The sequence below is a fragment of the Pseudorca crassidens genome, chromosome 19 (assembly GCF_039906515.1).
Source record: "Pseudorca crassidens isolate mPseCra1 chromosome 19, mPseCra1.hap1, whole genome shotgun sequence".
Classification (NCBI taxonomy): domain Eukaryota; kingdom Metazoa; phylum Chordata; class Mammalia; order Artiodactyla; family Delphinidae; genus Pseudorca; species Pseudorca crassidens.
This window is the reverse complement of record NC_090314.1, coordinates 41,985,676-42,005,761: the sequence shown is the minus strand read 5'-3', so window position 1 is coordinate 42,005,761 and position 20,086 is coordinate 41,985,676. Positions and strand designations below refer to the sequence as shown.

The 20,086-nt window shown below is 46.8% G+C and overlaps 1 protein-coding gene across 4 annotated transcripts; it reads left to right on the top strand.

Annotated features, from left to right (window-relative positions):
- Positions 1 to 8,368: 8,368 nt before the first annotated feature.
- SNX11 (sorting nexin 11) lies at positions 8,369 to 17,660 on the top strand. 4 transcript variants are annotated; one of them, XM_067714025.1, is made up of 9 exons: positions 8,483 to 8,580; positions 10,243 to 10,551; positions 10,674 to 10,733; positions 11,924 to 11,978; positions 12,422 to 12,508; positions 12,804 to 12,904; positions 14,414 to 14,509; positions 14,743 to 14,955; positions 16,141 to 17,660. In XM_067714025.1, exons 4-9 carry the CDS (start codon positions 11,937 to 11,939, stop codon positions 16,415 to 16,417), a joined length of 816 nt encoding a protein of 271 aa, XP_067570126.1. In that variant the 5' UTR covers positions 8,483 to 8,580; positions 10,243 to 10,551; positions 10,674 to 10,733; positions 11,924 to 11,936; the 3' UTR covers positions 16,418 to 17,660. The 4 variants fall into 4 exon arrangements, with proteins under 4 accessions (XP_067570127.1, XP_067570124.1, XP_067570126.1 ...); XM_067714024.1 differs by having other exon boundaries at positions 8,492 to 8,580; positions 10,196 to 10,551; XM_067714026.1 differs by lacking the exon at positions 10,243 to 10,551 and having other exon boundaries at positions 8,369 to 8,580.
- Positions 17,661 to 20,086: the final 2,426 nt, after the last annotated feature.

The window sequence follows — 20,086 nt, the reverse complement described above, 5'->3', positions numbered from 1 at the left end:
TGTAACACTATTAGCTACTAGCTAGGAATTTTGTTAAGTCCTTGATTAATGTTATTTAATCCTGACATCAACCCCAGGAGGTGGAATTGCTATTTGCATTTTGCAGAAAAGTCTCAGAGGCTGTGTAATCTGTCCAATGGCATTAAGCAAGAAAGTGTTGGAATCAAGATTTGATGTTATTTCTAACTCCAAAACCATATTTCCGCCTGTATAAAATGCTGTTATCCCCAATTCCTCATACTGAGCTGAATTCTGCTTCCCCATGTAAATGCCGTCTATTTCCTTACTTCTGGCTTCTGTAGCAGCACACAGTTCTCTTCTATTAACCTAATTCCTCTTTCATATTGTATTTCTAGTATTGAAATTCCGCCTTCATGTTCCTTAAGGTCTCTCTTTTCTGAGCTAAATGTCACCATTTTCTTAAACTGTATATCATAGGACAACAGTTTCAGATCTAGCACATCTAGTTTGTTAAATTCTGCCTCTTATAAGCATATTTCAAAGTACAGGGAGCCATCATGGCCCTGGTGCTCTACATCATTCTTGAATGAAGGGAGTCAAAGGTCACCTTCTCTTTTTAGGTAGCAGAGCGCCACCAGGTTTATGCTAATCTGCAATCAGCTAAGAGCTCTCTTGTTAATCATCTGTTCTGGAATTCTGCCAGGGATGGATGTCAAACTCTCAAGCCTCCAAGTTTCTGCATTAACAAAATCTTTTTTGAAAGTCTTTTGGGATTAAGTGGATTTAGTTCTTTTCTCTTCCCATAAGAATGATGACATTTCAAACTATCCAGACCTTCAGGGTTTCTTTTCTTTCTAAGGGTAATGGCACCTCAGTCATAATGATCTTGCTCAAGACAACATTCGAAGTGACATTGCTCGTGCCCAACAGGAAATATGTCTGTCATATGAAGTTTCCAGAATCACAGGAATGAGGGGAAAGGAGGAAGTATGATGTTGCAAAAAAGAACAAGGACTTGGTATCAGGCTGAACTGGATTCAATTCTGTCTCTATTATTTGCCTGCTGTGTAACTTTGGACAAGCCGCTTAACTTCTTGAGCCTCAGCAGCTTCCATGAAAATCTAAAATATCAAAGTATTATTTAAGACCTAACATGCAGCATTTCTGTAGGATTAACAGTAATGTGTAAAGGGAATGGCACATAGCTGGCCCTCAGTACACAGTAGTTGTTTTAAGTACAATAGATAGCTGCTTCTGAAATGTGATTTAAGGAGTGGAGGAAATACAGGACTTTTAAAATATTTTCCTCTGCACTGTCTGAAATTCTTTGTTTAATTTTTTCCACAATTTAAAAAATTATGGTAAAATATATAAAACATAAAAAAGGTAGATACATTCATAATGTTGTGCAACCATTGCCACCATCCATCTCCATAACTTTTTTTATCGTGTAAAACTGAAACTATACCCATTAAACAATAACTTTCCATTCCTCCCTCCAGGCCCTGGCAATCACTATTCTGCTTTCTGTCTCATGATTTTGACTACTCTAAGTACTCATATAAATGGAATCACACAGTATTTGTCTTTTTGTGACTGGCTTATTTCATAAGCATAATGTTCTCAAGATTCATATGGACATATGGTATAGCATACGTCAAAATTTCCTCCTTTTTAAGGCTTAAGAATGTCCCATTAAAAAAAAAATACATTTATTTATTTTATTTTTGGCTGCGTTGGGTCTTCGTTGCGTCTTCGTTGCTGTACATGGGCTTTCTCTAGTGGGGCTATTCTTTGTTGCGGTGCACGGACTTCTCATTGCAGTGCCTTCTCTTGTGGAGCAGGGGTGCGCGGGCTTCAGTAGTTGTGTCTCGTGGGCTCTAGAGCACAGGCTCAGTAGTTGTGGTGCACGGGCTTAGTTGCTCCGCGGCATGTGGGATCTTCCCGGACCAGGGCTTGAACCCGTGTCCCTGCATTGGCAGGCGGACTCTTAACCACGGTGCCACCAGGGAAGCTCCCACCAAGGGAAGCCCCCACCAAGGGAAGCCCCCACCATTTGTATATATCAAATTTTGCTTATCCATTCATCTGTTGTTAGGCACTTGGGTTGCTTCCAGGTTTTAGGTAAACATGGGTATACAAATATCTCTTCCAGCCCCTGCTTTCAATTACTTTGGTTATACACCCAGAAGTGCAATTGCTGGATCATTGGTAATTCTATTTTTAATTCTTTGAGGAAATCCATACTGTTTTCCAGTGGCTGCACCATTTTACATTCCCACCAACTGTGCACAACAGTTCCAATTTCTCCATACCCTCACACGTTTGTTGTCTTGTTTTTTGTTTTGTTTGATAGCAGCCATCCTAATGGGTATGAGATTCTTTGTTTCATTTTGACTACTACTTGAAATTCTATTGTTAAAGAGTTTTATTCATTTGGGGTTAACAAGCATTCTCTTTTAAAAGGCAAATATACTTAAGAGCGATCTGTCTCTCTTACCTCCCCTGGTCGGTCTGATTCTCATGTGACTTCCAGGTAGTAACTGGACTCTAATTACATATACTTCTCAAATCATGCACCCATAGCCCTGACACTGATTGGTTTTTCTCACGTGAAGGGATCACTGCTTGGAGTGCTGTGATTTGCTAGCATTTCAAGTGCAACAAAGATGGGCCCCATTATCAAGTATTAGAAATTAATGTTGAAAAAATGAGCCAGAGATGGGGCACTGCCTATTTGTGAAACCTATATTTCATTAAAGTTATTTAATGAATTTATTTTAAAACACTTATTGAGTCAAGCTCCAGCAGATCAGGGTATTTTCCTATTTGGCTCACTGCTTTACTTTTAATGCCTAAAATAGTGCCTAGACCATAGAAAGGGCTCAATAAATGTTTGTTGAATGAGTGGATACATTCTACAGATATATTCTGTGGTTCTCCAAGTATAATCCACACCCTCTGGGAGTGCCTAAGATGGTTTCAGGGAGTCTGCATGGTCAAAACTATTTTCATAATGATATTAAGACATTATTTGCTCTTTTTCATTGTGTTGGTATTTTCACTGATTGTGGAAAAGTGGATGAAACTGCTGGCATATTAGGATGAATCAAGGCAGTGTGGCACCAACTTGTACTATACTTGTATTCTTTTTTAAATTTATTTTTGGCTGCGTTGGGTCTTCATTGCTGCGCGGGCTTTCTCTAGTTGTGGCGAGCGGGGGCTACTCTTCGTTGCGTTGCGCGGGCTTCTCACTGCAGTGACTTCTCTTGTTGCAGAGCATAGGCTCTAGGCGCGTGGGCTTCAGTAGTTGCAGCACGCAGGCTCAGTAGTTGTGGCTCGCAGGATCTAGAGTGCAGGCTTTTAGTAGTTGTGGTGCACAGGCTTAGTTGCTCTGTAGTATGTGGGATCTTCCGGGACCATGGCTCGAACCTGTGTCCCCTGCGTTAGCAGGCAGATTCTTAACAACTGTGCCACCAGGGAAGTCCCTATACTTGTATTCTTCACTGCCACACCTAGGCAGTAAAAGAATTAAGAAGCCACTTTCACTTAAGACTATCCTTTTTTTAAAAAATTAATTAATTGATTAATTAATTTGGTTGTGCCAGGTTTTAGTTGTGGCAAGCAGGCTCCTTAGTTGCAGCACGTGGGCACCTTAGTTGTGGCAGGCAGTCTCCTTAGTTGTGGCATGTGAACTCTTAGTTGTGTCATACATGTGGGATCTAATTCCCTGACCAGGGATCGAACCCAGGGCCCCTGCATTGGGAGCACGGAGTCTTATCCACTGCACCACCAGGGAAGTCCCACTTAAGACTATCCTTGATGAAGCAGTACAAATGATTAATTTTATGAAATCTCTCTCCTAGAGTATGTGTCTTTTTAATGTTCTATATGATGAAATGTGACATGTACATAAAGCACTTCTGCGAATTACTGAAGTACACAATTGTGCAATTGTCTGAGATGTGTGAATTGAACTAGCTGCTTTTTTTCATAGAATACCATTTTTTGGGAAAGAATGACAAAAACTATGGTTATTCGACTTGGGTATTTGAATGAAATTAAACTACCACTTTAAGGAAAAGAAAGTATTTCTGCCAATGATAAAATTTGAGCTTTCAAGCAAAAATTATAATTTTGGAATATGTGCTGAAGGGGAGGAGAATATGCCACCCCTAAATATGGTACTTTGGCCTGTGGATTATTTCGAGCTGAAGGCAGTAACACCCAGCAGACTTAGGAAAAACTTTTACCTGTCCCTAACTACCTAATAGAATTTAGATACAGGGTATGTATCAGAAAAAGAGCTACGACCAGAGATAACTTTTTTATCTGAAAGACTTACCAGCATGGTTGGGCAAACTTCTAATTACCAAACATCTGTTCTTCTTCTAGTCCTGTGAATTGCCCTCCCCCTTTTGAAGCCTCAGGCCCCTATCCCAGTCTTCAGCTCAGGATGGCATATAAGTCTCAATTGCCTAACTTGCCCTTGGGTCTTATTTTTATGGAGCTCCCCTAAGTACGAAATTGTATTTTCTCCTGTTAATTTATCTTACTTCAGTTTAATTAGCGGACCAGCTAAAGAACCTAGAAAAGAAGGGAAAACGTTTCTGATCCTACAGGAAAATGTGGTATCCACCAGTGACTTTGACGGCTTCACAAGAGGGATGAGATCAGTGATGATTTTAATAAATGTGATTTTTAAAATACTGAATAAGGGGCTTCCCTGGTGGCAGAGTGGTTGAGAATCCGCCTGCTAATGCAAGGGGCACGGGTTCGAGCCCTGGTCCGGGAAGATCCCATATGCCGCGGAGCAACTAAGCCCGTGCACCACAACTACTGAGCCTGCGCGTCTGGAGCCTGTGCTCCGCAACGAGAGGCCACGATAGTGAGAGGCCCGCGCACCGTGATGAAGAGTGGCCCCCGCTCGCCGCAACTGGAGAGAGCCCTCGCACAGAAACGAAGACCCAACACAGCAAAAATAAATATAAAATAAATAAATTAATTAAAAAAAAATAAATAAAATAAAATACTGAATAGGGACTTCCCTGGTGGTCCAGTGGCTAAGACTCCATGCTCTCAATGCAGGGGGCCCGGGCTCGATCCCTGGTCAGGAAAATAGATCCCGCATGCTGCAACTAAAGATCCTCCACGCGGCAACGGAAGATCCCCCATGCCGCAACTAAGACCCGACGCAGCCAAATAAATAAATATTTTTTTTAAAAAAGAATCTACCATTTCTTGAGTTTTGCTAGTATCGAATAAGAGTATCCAGAGGCCCTGCTTGGTCTGGGCTGCTTTAAAGCGGCTCAAGCAGCTCTCGCAGCTCTGGCCATCAAAACGCACTTTTGCCCGGCCATAGCATCTTGCTGTCTCCGCCGATGGTCGAGAATTCAGCGATCCCCCGTGTCACGATGGAAGAAGTGAGGGAGACCGCTGTCCAGATGCAAAGCCCTATCAAGACAGAGTGGAATTCCTGCTGTGTCCTTTTCACCTATTTCCAAGGGGATATTAGCAGCTAGCAGCGTAGTGGATGAACACGTCTCCAGAGCTCTGGGCAATGTCAAGAGCCCACAGGGACTGAGCCCTTCCAGCCAGAGTGGAGATGCGATCCTGAGGAATGTTAAGGAAATCTATTTCCCCCTTGATGGTGGACCTGCCAGTACCAGCCTTGCAGTTGAAAAAAGCCAGCCCCAGAGAGAAGAAAAGATCTGTTTGTTCTTTTACTGAAAACTTCGGTGTGAGGAAGGGAATTCTTTTTTCCAAACCTGCTTATGTTTTTTTTGCGGTACGCGGGCCTCTCACTGTTGTGGCCTCTCCCGCTGCGGAGCACAGGCTCCGGACGCGCAGGCTCAGCGGCCATGGCTCACGGCCCCAGCCGCTCCGCAGCATGTGGGATCTTCCCGGACCGGGGCACGAACCCGTGTCCCCTGCATCGGCAGGCGGACTCTCAACCACTGTGCCACCAGGGAAGCCCCGGGGGCTACTCTTCGTTGCGGTGCGCGGGTTTCTCATTGTGGTGGCTTCTCTTGTTGCGGAGCATGGACTCTAGGCGTGCGGGCTTCAGTAGTTGTGGCACTTGGGCTCTGTAGTTGTGGCTTGCAGGCTCTAGAAAGCAGGCTCAGTAGTTGTGGCGCATGGGCTTAATTGCTCCATGGCATGTGGGATCCTCCCAGGCCAGGGCTCAGACCCATGTCCCCTGCACTGGCAGGCGGATTCTTAACCACTGCGCCACCAGGGAAGTCCCTGTTTTTTCTGTAAACTTGTTAAGTGAATCCTGAGCATATAAGATGGTTAAAAGAGCTGCTCAGGGGTGGGGAGCATAGAGGCTCACACCCCTTGCACCGACTGCCCTCCTACTTAGAAATCAGCCACCATCAACGGGGTCTTCCACATCAAGACTGACCTTGTGGTACCCCATGGGGTTGTCCCACTCTTCCAACTGAAGAGAGATTCCAGGAACAGCCTGATGCTTTCTAGCCCTAAGCAGACTATGGCCAACTTCCCTCTTGCCTCTAACAAAAGCAAAATGGAAATGGGGTGGGCAAGACCCACTGAGAGTGGCTGGACGCTAGACACTCCCTGCATTCTCCAAGTTTGGAAGAATGCTGAAAAGGTCTCTGGCTGGCCCTAATGAATGAGATACTTTGACTCGGAAAATTTGATGCCTCAATTCCAAAAAAGTGATCCAAATGAAATGGCTGAGCAATCTGAGAAGTAACTTCTTGCAAGTTAGTAAACAAACTGCCCCATCCCAAGCGGGGCCTAGAGTAAGTTCTGTATCCAGAACACTTCTTAGATGAGTTCCATGACTTCCTGGCTGCCCTCCCTCTGAGGAGGAGGACGCTGGCACCCCACACCTCACAGGTGCTCATGCTCACCTGATAGCCTTCTGCAGCGGCCCACCTGACTGCCATCACCACGGAACCTTTCCTGTAGTTCTTCCACTGTTAGTAGCATCTGGGAAATCGTAACTTTCTTTTCAGCACAGAACCGTTGGGGCCACCTGTGCGGATACCCACGGCATCTCACACGAATTGGAGGTGAAAGGCATGGCTGGCTCCAAGACTTGGCAGCAGGACACTCCCTCAGATCGTTCCAGATAAAAGGACAAATTTCTCCAAACTCCTTCATCTCTCCAATCTGGTAGACAGCCTGGTGTCCAGTGTGAGCTTGGTATACTTACCCCTGGCAACCCAGAGGCCCCTGCCGTCAATGGCCCCCACACAAACCCCACTTGCTCCCATGTAAGAGCTCAGAGGGTGACTAATAATATGACATTTTTGGATTAAAAAAGAAAAGTATCCACAATTATCAGAGAAGGCTAAAGATACCTCTCCCTTTTCCGGCTATGTATCTGTGTGAGACCAGATTTTCTGCATTTCCTAGTCCAAAACAACAGGATAACAGAGCGAACGGGGAAGCAAATATGAGAATCCAGCTGTCTTCTATTAAGCCAAACATGAGAGATTTGAAAAATTGTAATATAATGCCCCTCTACTCAATTTTTTTGGAAAGTGTAGTTATATTTCATAAAACATATTATGTTCACATGTAATGGTTAATTATTAGTTTTAGGAGAATTAGTAAATGTTTTTTAATTTCTCAATTTAAATTTCTAATCTGGTGAACATCCCACATAAACAAAAGCTCTTTGGGGTCCTTAATCATTTGTAAGAATGTAAAAGGATCCTGAGATCAACACGTTTGAGAAGAGCTGCTTTGTGGTACGTGCACCTTACCTTATGAGCTAGCTCCACCTTACAGAAGAGGAAACTAAGACATAAAGATTTAAGACCAGTTTAAGGCCACATGGTCAGTGTAGTGCCGGGTATTGTACCCCGGTCTTCTAACTCCAGAGCTTGTATTTGTGACTATAACTTTTTCCTTGAAATTACCTCTGCTAAAATTATCTTTAAGCAGATAGTTAAAAGACATTTCAGCAACATTAAAAAAAAGTCTTCATCATAGTCAACGGATATTTCTTTCTTATTAAGTAGCTACACGATCCTTCCTTAGGCTTGTATTGCAAGTGAAACTGGTGATTGCTGGGCCGTCCTCAGTTCGGTTTTTGTTCGGACAATCTGGTTTTCGAATCTGAGTTGGCGTCTCCTTGATAACTCCGCGGGGGAGCTGGAAGCTACGGGTTCCAGTTCCCCGGGGACTCTCTACAGATTTCGCGTGCCTTCCACGCTCAGAACCCTCCCACTCTCAGCACCATCTCTGCCCTCAGACCCACTTTAGGACCTCTAGGGACGCTTCCTGGCCGCTGATTGGCTGGGCCTGACAACAATGGGAGGGACGCGGCTCCGGATTGGACGTCAGAGCCCCTTCTCCTCCCTCGCCCGCGTCCACCGAGCAGCGTCCCAAGTGAGAGCGGGATCCCGACTCCAACCAGGGCCTGGGCGGGGTCGAGCGCTCCGCCCCGGGAGCGGGGCTGCCACTAAGAGCCCTGGCCTGCGGGGGCCGGGCGTCCTGGGCACCCGGGATTGGCGTGCCGGCAACCTTCTCCCGTCGTGCACCGGGGCGCCGGCCGCTCACCCGGAAGAAGAAGCCTAGAGTCTTACTGTATAGTGGGGCACTGGCGGTGTTGCTGTGGGGAGTGGGTTCTGCTCTCAGGTGAGGGGGCGTGGGCGGGGCCGCGGGGAGTGGGTGCTGCTCTCAGGTGAGGGGACGTGGGCGCTACGCTCAGGCTGCGGGCTTGAGCGTCAGCAGTGGCGCTTAGGGTGGCGACCTCGCTGGCCATCCTAGGGAACGAGCGGTTTCACCTACCGGGATGAAGGCGGGTGCTTACTTGGGATCCAAGGAAGGAAACCCGGCTTTTCCATTTATTTTTAAAGTATAAAGCATCTTTCCTTCCCACTCCCCAAGTTTAGTAGGCAAAGGGGAATAAGAACCACATGGCCTTTTTGCTCCTAGTTCGTTAGGAGTACGGTGTGTGTGTGTGTGTGTGTGTGTGGCCGGAGTAAAAGAGTTTGGCTACATTTACCCAAACACTAGGACTAGGAGTAATGGCAGGTATTTTACGGGGACACAGAAGGCTCTTGTGCTAGATTGTGGTTGCCTTGTTACTTAACCTGCAAGTGGAAAGACTGGCAAGTTACACATGAACAAAAGAATGGAGCAAACAATAGCTGAGAATAGGCAGAGCTTGGTCAGACAGGGGAGCTGCTTCTACCACCTGTGGATGTTTCGGAAGGAGAGCTTTTTGAGTTGCCATCTGGCACCAAAGGGCTGAAGAATGAGTAAGAAAGGATGGGAGTCTCGGTGGCTCAATATAAAAGTTATCACCTGATTTTTTTTTTAACATGTCTCTTTAAGTAGTTTAAATGGGAGTGAAAATGGTGGAGCGAAAGCCTTGAACTGCTGCCTTGAATTGTTTAGACATAGGAAAGCTTTACAAGGAATCTACTTTGTAAACAGCAAACAGCTGGATTTTACCCGGAGATACTGGTGCTGGTACAGGTAGAAAGTAAAGGAAACTTCACATGTGATTGAAAGGGCCCAGGAAATGTAGCTAGCGCTGAGTGAGTTGCATTAAGTAGCTGAGAGGATCACTGACTCTATCCTTAGTTGGATGACACATGGATGCATCTCCCAGATCATACTGCTAAAATTAAGAACTTCCTCCTTCCCCTCCAAGGGTAGAAATGAGCTTCATTTCCTCCTGAGGAGTGGCACCTACAGGGAGGGAGCTGGGAGAATAGTAGTTGCTAGAAATTATTACTTGAAGTATAGGTTTTTGTGTTTGTTCCATTGTTTTTAAGGAAAGTTACAATTGAAACATTTTTAGTGCCCTTTAAACTTAGTTTTAAGTATATAGCGTCTTGGGGGGTCCTAGGCTTTTTTTTAAAGCCAGTTTATAGCTATTTGTTTCTAAGTGGTATAAGCCCCAAAGGAGAGGAGCTTGCTCTCGGAGCCTTAGGCAAACTCTTCTTGAGCCTGAGAATGATGACCATTTCGTTACTAAATTATGGTTCTGAATTTGGCAAACCTTTCAAGGCACTGGAGTTGTGTGAGCTGTACTGAGGTGTGGATTTCCTTGTCATCATGTCTCCTATGGTTACTTTTGTGGAAAGACACTTCAGTGTATTTAACTCTGCTCCTGTGCTGGCAAGTTACCGAATGCCTAAAAAGAGAAGAGAAAAACAATTTTTGTTTAAATCTTAGGAGGTTAATTGTTCACAGTGAGTTGGCCTGCTCTTTTTGATCACAGCCATTTGCTTACATCCAGGATGTTATACATCAGTTGTTACGGAATTGGGATTTCTCGCCTTTCAGTTCAGGACCCCTTTGCAGTGGTGACTGCATCAGCTGAAAAATCAGAATGTCAGCAAGAATACTGTTGAAGATGGCATTGCAACCACAGAATTTCCAGTTTACTCGACTGTGTAGCCCAGTTTTGTCATATATCATGCAGCTTCATCTCTGCGTGCAGTGTCTGTGTGTGAAGAGACCTTCTGGTATACTGAAAAAGATTGGAAAAGCTGTGTGCTCTGCTAATTTTATGGTGTAAATGAGTTCCCCTTCTCTTGAAATGTTAGCCGTGTGAGCACAACATAAGGAAATTCATTACACACTCTTCTAACGGTAAGGCAGAACTAATAAGAGAATGTGTTTCAAATTAATTGTGGGACTGTAAAAATGAGTGGGTGTGTAAATGGGCATGGGGAGAGGAGAGGGAGAGCTCAGAGATAGTCTTGTTTTCCCAGGAGCCAGCCTGGATCATTTGTTGGCAGTACATATTGGCTGAAGTCAGTTTTCATTTCAAGGTAAATTGGAAAGGGAAATTAAACCTTATTGTTCCACTCTTAAGAGAGGAGAATGGGGTGGAGGCGGCAGCCAGAGTGGATGCTGTTGGAGTGGTTCTAGGAGTAAAAAGATCAGTGCTGTATTTTAACAGAAGGTGACATCATGGGCCCCTTTGGACTTGAGTAACCCTGTGCTGCAGCCTTCATGGTCCCCTTGCTGGAGTGGGCGATGTTGCTGCACATGTAAACTGCCACACTGGGGGAAATCAGTGGCTTAGGCTTTAATGAATCTTTGCAAAGGAGTGGAAAACATCCTGAGTCGACTTGTGCAGCTGTGGGGTGCTTGGGCAGTGGTATAAACCGCATGTCGAGAGAGGAAATGATCAGAACCATTGGCTTGGGTTCTGGAGATGGGATTAGATAAGGGAAGGTCACAACTGGGCAACCCACTCAGGTGCCCCCGGAACTCTCCAACTCTGAGATCTGTCTCTGGGGCGGTGACTGTGCTTAGCAAGACAAAGAGAGACTTAGGAGCAAAGGCGTTTGTGGGGTTTTGGTTGTCTCTAAACAGCTGGGAGGGGGCAATGTTAGGTTCACTTAGAGAGCTGTGCTGTGTGTGCCCACAGACACTGCTGTGCCTGCAGTTCTCAGGCAGAAAGGTTTTATGACTCAGCCTGCCTTTTCTGGCTGCCTGAGGCTACAGTGTGTAGACCTGAACATGTTTTGGCTAGAGGTGGCCTGGTTCAGGGTCCCCGCCATGGTCTGAGAAGGGAGGCAAATCCTCCAGGGCTTTTAGCTTGGCACCTAGCTCACGTAGGGGACTTTTTTTCCTTCCTCTTAAGTTTTACACAAGAACAAAAAAGTTGCCTGGATTTCCCCAGGGGGGTGTCGATTAAAAATTTTCAGGGTCGGGCTTCCCTGGTGGCGCAGTGGTTGAGAGTCCGCCTGGTGATGCAGGGGACACGGGTTTGTGCCCCGGTCCGGGAAGATCCCACATGCCGCGGAGCGGCTGGGCCCGTGAGCCATGGCCGCTGAGCCTGCGCGTCCGGAGCCTGTTGCTCCACAACGGGAGAGGCCACAACAGTGAGAGGCCCGCGTACCGCAAAAAAAAAAAAAAAAAAAAAATTTTTCAGGGTTTTGCCCTGGCCAAGAGAGAGAAGAGTAGACGCATACTAACAGTGATTGATCCTGTGTCTTCTGTCCCTCATCAGATGTTTTCTTCCAATGGGCTTTTGGTGTAGAATGTTGGAGAACCAAGAGCAGGAGGTAAGCATGTGGTCTCTGGGCAACAGGTGGGTAAATGTTTGAGGGGATTTGGGAGATTCAGATATTGCTTGGTGGTGTCCTTCTGACACTAATACCTTGGTGGTTCTGATGAGCTCAGGGTCAAGCCAGAGGAGGGAAATCAGTAGTAAAGGCATTACTGGGAAATGAGGTTCCATTTTCACTAACTTTTCCATTCATTGGAATGTACTAGAATGTAAGCTTCATAAGGGCAAAGCTTTTTGTCTCTTGTTCTTGTTCTACCCTAGTGCCTTAGCACAGTGCCTGCCACATACAGGGTGGTCAATAAATATTTGCCGAATTGAATGAATAAATGAACAAATGAATGAAAGTTGGTGTTGAGTGGAAAAATCTGGCAGCCTTTGTGTCGAGGCCACCTTACTGTGTGGCTGTGCTGAAGCTGAAGGAGCATTTCTTCCCTCCAGGAGGTGATCACTGTGCGTGTTCAGGACCCCCGCGTGCAGAATGAGGGCTCCTGGAATTCTTACGTGGATTATAAGATATTCCTTCATGTAAGTGCATCCAATTTTGATATTGGGGTCAGCACCCTCCAGGGCTGAGGGCCAGTCTTGAGGCAGAATCTGTTTATGGATGTCTTGACAGAAGTAAAGGAGGGAGGAGAGGAAAGAGAGCCTGGGGTTTGCCTGAGAGTTGTTTTCAGGCTGCCTGGTGGCATCTTGCTCTGCTTGGAGCCCTTGATCAGGACTGTGGCCTGGTGGCTTGGGTCCTTAGTGAGAGTGACGATGGGGAGTTCACGTGAACTTGGGCTTTTTCCACTAAAGCCTTTTCATGTGCTGCCTCCTGTAGACCAACAGCAAGGCTTTTACTGCTAAGACATCCTGTGTGCGTCGCCGCTACCGAGAGTTTGTGTGGCTGAGAAAGCAGCTACAGAGAAACGCTGGTTTAGTGTGAGTTTGCTCTTGTTTTCTTCTTGGGTCTGAGACTGGCTTTTTAGGTGCTTACTTGGCAACTGGAATTTACAATGAAAAAAGCTTGGCAACTTGCCAGGTACTGAGGCCATTGAGAAATGTATTCTTAAATTATGTTTTCAAGTCAGTGAAAAAAGTAAGACAGCGTTCTTATTTCTAATATTTTGACCTAACAAAGCCAAATAAATCTAAAAAATATTTTTCTTTTTTAACATGCATAGGGCTAAATAGTTTAGGGCTAAAGAAAGGTACTGCTGGCTTTTTAAGTGTGCTTCACTGGTTATGAGAAGCTTTTTAGTATCTGGAATAAATTGACAGGTGGTGTTCCCGTCCATTCGATATATAAAAATAGTGATTATTTTTTTCTTTTTTGTGTAGAGACCTCTATCCAGAGTTATAACAGACTGAGAGCCTTAGGAAAAGCAGTAGTGTTCACTCCTCACCTGCATACTTCAAATAAGTCCTAGAACTTGAGACAGTTTAGGACAGTGATTCCACCACAGTGTGGCCACTGAATGCTCTGGTGACCCTGTTGATGACGTAGCCAGTTAGTTAACATGTGGGACTGACGAGGCCATTGTCATGGGTCAGGCCCTAATTAGCCAGTTGGAACTTCCCCTGAACAGACCCTGCATCCTCTAGTCTGGCCTGCCATTTTTTTTTTTTTTTTTTTTTTTTGCGGTACGCGGGCCTCTCACTGTTGTGACCTCTCCCGTTGCGGAGCACAGGCTCCGGAAGTGCAGGCTCAGCGGCCACAGCTCACGGGCCCAGCCGCTCCACGGCATGTGGGATCTTCCCGGACCGGGGCACGAACCTGTGTCCCCTGCATTGGCAGGCGGACTTTCAACCACTGCGCCACCAGGGAAGCCCTGGCCTGCCATTTTTAAAGCATGTGCCATGCTTCACAGGAGAGGCTAGGGAGGCTTGAAGAGTTTGTGGATGATTTGCTGCAACTCGACTACTTTCAGAAAATTCCAAGCATGTGACCTTCCAGGGCTGGAGAAGGTAGTCTTAATTTACACAGAAGGACCCAGCATTCTCCGTGTCTCTGTGTCCAAGTTTCTTCCTTTTTCAGTAATAGTTGATGGTGGGAATGGGTTTTGTAAACAGTGTAATCTAGCAGCATGGAGTTTTTAAGTCATAGACTTGGTTCAAATACCAACTCTGCTGCTTACTTACTAGCTGTGTGACACTGGGAAATTTACTTAACTTCTCTGTTTCTATTTCCTTACCACTAAAATGGGGACACTAATATCTTTCTCATGGGGTTTTGGGGAGTATTAAACGAAGTAAGGTTAAATTAAAACATTTACAGTGCCTGACACACTCATGCAGTCAAGTCAGTGTTAGTCTCCTTCCCCTGCCACCTTATTAAATGCTGTTTGTATTGATTTGCGCCTCTTTTTAGGGGATTTCCTTGATCAGGGACTGGAATGACTGTCTTGGATGTTACTTATCTTGGGCGTGTTACATTATGTGATCCCACAGGCCTGTACCTGAACTTCCTGGGAAGTCAACCTTCTTTGGCAGCTCAGATGAATTCATTGAGAAGCGACGACAAGGTCTGCAGCACTTTCTCGAAAAGTGAGTGGACTTGGCGGGCTAGCACTTGCCTCCTGGGGAGGGGCCGGGGGTTGAGGTGTGTGTGCCGGGCAGAATGGCCCCTGTGAACATACAGGCACATTTGTGTCAGATGCCTTTCTTGCACCCTTGTGCCTTCAGTGCTCACTCAAGCCACAAGGCCTTCAGAGGATGGGGCTGGGGAGAGCCACTGCTCGGGGTGATGCTCTGTGTTGCCCTACCTGTGTTTTCCCCAGGGTCCTGCAGAGTGTGGTCCTCCTGTCAGACAGCCAGTTACACCTCTTCCTGCAAAGCCAGCTCTCGGTGCCTGAGATAGAAGCCTGTGTCCAGGGCCGAAGCCCCATGTCCGTTTCCGATGCCATTCTTCGCTATGCTATGTCAAACTGTGGCTGGGCCCAGGAAGAGAGGCGGGGCTCCACTCACCTGGCTAAAGGAGACCAGCCTAAGAGGTAACTGAAGTGCTCTATTTTGAGACACCAGTGGCTAGGATTATTGTAACCTGGGCCAGTGAGGTGTCCATTGGTAGAGAAAGCAGTAAGGTCACAGCGTCAGTGGCCTTTCAGAAGGGCCTTGGCCTCCTTGTGCATGGTTCTTTCATTCCATGCACAAAGGTCTTGTTTCTTTACTAACTCATCCCTGGGGAGCGTGCTCTCCTATTGGAACCTGAGGAGAAAGAAGAGAAGGCTTTCTTATTTGTTTTGTTCTTTATCCTCTCCCCCAACCCCCGTTTTCTTTTACTTTTTTTTTTTAATAAAGTGCATTGTTATTTTTTTAATTAATTAATTTTTTAAATAGCATTAGAGCTCTCTCTTTTTTTAATTTATTAAATTTATTTATTTTTGGCTGCGTTGGGTCTTCATTGCTGTGCGCGGGCTTTCTCTAGTTGCAGCGAGCGGGGGGCTACTCTTTGTTGGGGTGTGCTGGCTTCTCATTGCGGTGGCTTCTCTTGTTGCAGAGCACGGGCTCTAGGTGCGTGGGCTTCAGTAGTTGTGGCACATGGGCTCAGTAGTTGTGGCTCGCGGGCTCTAGAGCGCAGGCTCAGTAGTTGTGGTGCACGGGCTTAGTTGCTCCATGGCATGTGGGATCTTCCCGGACCAGGGCTCGAACCCATGTCCCCTGCATTGGCAGGCGGATTCTTAACCACTGGACCGGCAGGGAAGTCCCCCCCATTTTCTTTAAATAACAACTTTATTGAGATATATTTACATACATAAAGTTCACCCTTTTAGTGTACAATTCAGTAGTTTTAGTTTATTCATGAAGTTGTTCAGCCGTCTATCACCACAGTCAATTCTAGAATGTTTTCATCACCCCCTTGTGCCCATTAGCTGTGACTCCCCATTTTCCCCAACCCCCAGCCCTTGGCAACCAGTGTCTACTTTACTTGTCTATGGATTTGCATATTCTGGACATTTCACAGAAACGGAGTCAGTCATACGGTACGTGGTCTTTTGTGACTGACGTCTTTCATTTAGTACATTTTCACGGTGTGTCTGTGTTGTAGTGTGTATCAGCACTTAATTCGTTTCTACGGCCGAATAATATTTATTTGTATGGAGAGACCTCCTGCTGTTGTCCATTCATTTTTGTTTACCTGTTCATGCCCTTCGTTTCCCTTTCCCTCTCTTTTCCAGTTGCTGCTTTCTCCCAAGATCGGGCAGGAGGAGCTCTCTCTCACCGCCTCCCGGGGAAGAAAAGGACAGTTTCGAGGTGTGGGCTCCTGCTGTTGACTCTGAGGCTCCTTCCTTGGAGAGCCCCCCTCTCCCACCTCCCTCCTTTCCGTCATGCTGTGGTTTTGTAAGACCTGATGAGGGAATCTCTGCTCCTCAGCCTGTGAGGAGGGCCGTGGGAGGGGACCGTGCAGTGCGTTTGGATCCTGGTCAGTTGGAAACAACAGTTTTGGAAAAGTGAGCTCTGCTTGGAGCTCTGGGTTCTGCTCTGAGGCGGATGAAGGAGATGTGGGCCGGGAGACTTGCTCGGGTGGGGCTGGGCCCAGGCCAGTGGTGGGGAGGCTGGGCTGCTTCGTGTCTTACCGTGGCCTCTGCTCGCGTTGGTTGCGTGGAGGTCGGTGACAACTCGTCAGGCTTCTTCCATAGAAATAGACACTGTGCGGATGTTTATAAGTTAAGCACAAGGCGCAGGGGTTGTTGGTTCTGAACCAAACCCCATATTTACTCTTCTGGGAGCTGAATTTCTTTAGATGTTTGTTAACAGGCCTAGGAGCACTGTCTCAGGTGACTGGTTTTGGGGACCTGTAGGTGGCAGATTTTCAGCTGCTATATTGAATATTGTTCAACAGAAATGCTTGTGTCATTGTATTCCCACGGGCTCTATTTTTGCTGCAGCCCCTGGAGCACTTAGTTTCTGGGAGGCTGGCCTCTTGCCTACCTCCTTGCATGGACAGGGAGGTAAATATTCTCCCACCTCCTTGCTTTTCCTCCACTAATACCACTGAATGGAACGGTGCTGTGACTCCTGTCACTGGGGTTTCCTGCACATCCCAGGACCTCGGCCTGGCTTTATGGGGCCAAGACCCATGAAATAGCTCATGGCCATCCACGAAAGAGAAGGGTTTGGTCACAGCCATAGGAAAGGGACCAGTTCAGGGGCTTTGTTTTGGAAAGGATGCCCTGGGCTGTCACCGTCTCTCTGGTTATAAAGCGGAGACGCGTCTGTGTTCTCTGCAGGGTAAGCATGGGCTCCTTTCTTTTTTGAATCCTTTTATTCTCCCTTAGTAACAGCTCCCTGCCCCCAGGCTTCAGCCACCACGTGTCCCTCCGCTGTGTTGCTGTGTTGCCGTATGTTCAATCCAGTGGGGTGCAGGGGCTTTGTTTCTGCCTGGAGAGAGGGCTCTGGGGATGGAGATGAGGAACAACACGCCTTCCTTCAGACAATGAGTCATTCTGCCCTCCTGCTGCCGTAATTCTCTCCTCTGAGAGCCAGAGCTGGTAGGAGATGAGTGCCGCTGGCATTCTGCCCTGCCCTGCCCTTGGGTTTGTGTGTGTGGTTCTTCCCCTTCTTGCCCGCTTCTCCCTCCTCTGGCCATCGCACCCTGTCTCTGGGCTCTTTTACTACCAGCCTATGCTATGGGACTGTCATGGCATTTAGTTCAGAGTTGAGGGGTTTTGGCTTGAAATAAAATTCAAGTATTTAAGACTGTTGTTGCAGTTGGTGTCTAACAAGCTGTAGCAGTGGAGGAGGGAGTGAGGGCTGGCAGTAGTTACTTTCATAAATCATGAATTTATCAGCGTGGAAATAATGGTTCAGAACCGTGCACGGCAGCTCTCCTGTATTGTGTGTGCAGCTCAAGTTCACCACTGGAGGAAGAATTGCCTTCCAAAGAGTCAGGATCCAGCTCCTCTCACAGTTATGGGCACGAACCTTGTTAGGTATAATTTACCTGATGCTGCTTCCGTCCTCGCAGCCTGTCTGAGGTGCCAGGTGCTGAAAGAGAAATAAAGTTTGTCAACAGGCAGATGCGGAGCCCTCGCTGGGACTCATTTCTCTTTCCTGCCCGCCTCCCCTGGGTCTCTCCTTTATATGATGCAGCAGAGCAAGGCGAGGATAGAAAACCTACAGAGGCAAATCCAAAATGTCAGAAGAAGTTCATTTAAAAGGGGAAAAAACTCCATACACAAACCTCACAAAAACCCGACAGATGCTAAGCTAATGGTATCCGCTCTGCCGATTGGTGGGGATGACTCATGAATATTAATGAGTCCAATGCTCCAAATGGTGCAGCTGTGAACCCAGCTGTGCTTGAAGCTCTCTGATTTCAAAACTTCCAGACAGGAGCCGGAGGTGGTCTGTGTCAATTCCCTACTCAGCCAAAAAACAGCAAGCTGGGTTGGCCTTCTTCTGTTCACTCCTTTTCTTCCTGGAGTTGGTGCTCAGCAGCTAATTCTGCCAGCAGGGTAGGCTGCTGGGACAGCAGGAGCTGCTCAAAGACACAGATGCAATTTTTCTGACTCTTGGCTTTTTTTTTTTTTTTTTTTTGCTGTACGCTGGCCTCTCACTGTTGCGGCCTCTCCCGTTGCGGAGCACAGGCTCTGGATGCGCAGGCTCAGCAGCCATGGCTCACGGGCCCAGCTGCTCCGCCGCATGTGGGATCTTCCCGGACCGGGGCACGAACCCGTGTCCCCTGCATCGGCAGGCGGACTCTCAACTACTGCGCCACCAGGGAAGCCCTCTTGGCTTTTTTAATGATCCATTATCAGCAGTGCATACAACAGCACCTCAGTTAATCTAAGGCCAGGCACCATCCCTGCACTGTCTTGTGCAGAGTTGAGTGTAGACCATGGAAGGAGATGTCCTGAGAGGGGAAGAGTTTTTCTATGGGCCTGGAATTACCAGAAAAACAGCAAAGATGGATTTTCCTCTTCATCTAGGCAGTGCCATCTGCCTGTCTCCCATTTTGCTCTGTCCCTGTGTCTACTAAGGGCTGCCACCGATGACCTCTGTAGGGAAGATAGGAACTACTAGGGGGAGTGGTCTACTGAGTTGTTTTGTAGAATGGAAGTATTTTTGGTTTGAAGTAGGTTCTGTGCCTGACTTATAGTTACCTAATTTTTTTTTTTTTTTTTTTTGGCTGTGCCATGTGTCATGTGGGATCTTAGGTTTCTGACCAGGGATTGAACCTGTGCCCCTTGCAGTGGAAGCACAGAGTCCTAACCACTGGACTGCCAGGGAATTCCCTAGTCACCTCTCTTCCAACAAGTCTAGTCATCTGGTCCAAGTCTAGTCCAAGTGGTCCAAGTCTAGTCATCTGTTACCCAGGATAAGTGATCCCAATCTCATGGGTTTCCTTTTGTTTGGTGGAAGTGTGTGTGTGTGTAGGAGGAGATGGGTTTTCTTGTGTGAACATAATAAGTTTCATATGCATCTTTTTAAAAAAAAATAAATTTATTTATTTATTTATTTTTGGCTGCGTTGGGTCTTCATTGCTGTGTGCAGGCTCCTCATTGTGGTGGTATACTAGCTCTGTGTGTGTCCCTTCCCCTGGTGGCCTTGTTGGTGTGGGAAGCCAGGCCCACCAGCAGCCTGACCCGAAGCCCTGCAGCAGAAGGCCCACGATAGTGAGAACCTGTGTTGGTTTGTTGGAGGCAATTTAACCTGCCTGCTATAAGCTATGAGACTTAGATATATTCTACCAATTAGGGCACATCTGTTAGCAGTGCTGAAAGGCCAGCACTGTCTCTTTAAGAGCCATCCCACTCCTCTCCTTGAGCGATGAGGGCTGGGGGCACAAGGGAGTCAGATGCTGATTAAACAGTCCTACTGCCGAGCTCTGTTAGAAAATTACTGTAATTATGATCTAGTCCCAGCAGAGGGATGAGTTCCAATCCTGCTAATAACCCTTCCAGGTGCCTCAGATTCAGGGCCCATGGGAGGCAGCATGGTTAGGCTCTGGCTGGCAGCAGGGCCAGCAAAGGCCCTCCTGTCTGGCCTCTGCAGGCAAAGACAACAAAGGCGCTGGACCCCTCATCCTCTCTTGGCAGTGGGTTTTGGTTGTCTTTTGTTGTATTTTTTTGATTCTTTTTTTTTTTTTTTTTTTTTGCTGTACGCGGTCCTGTCACTGTT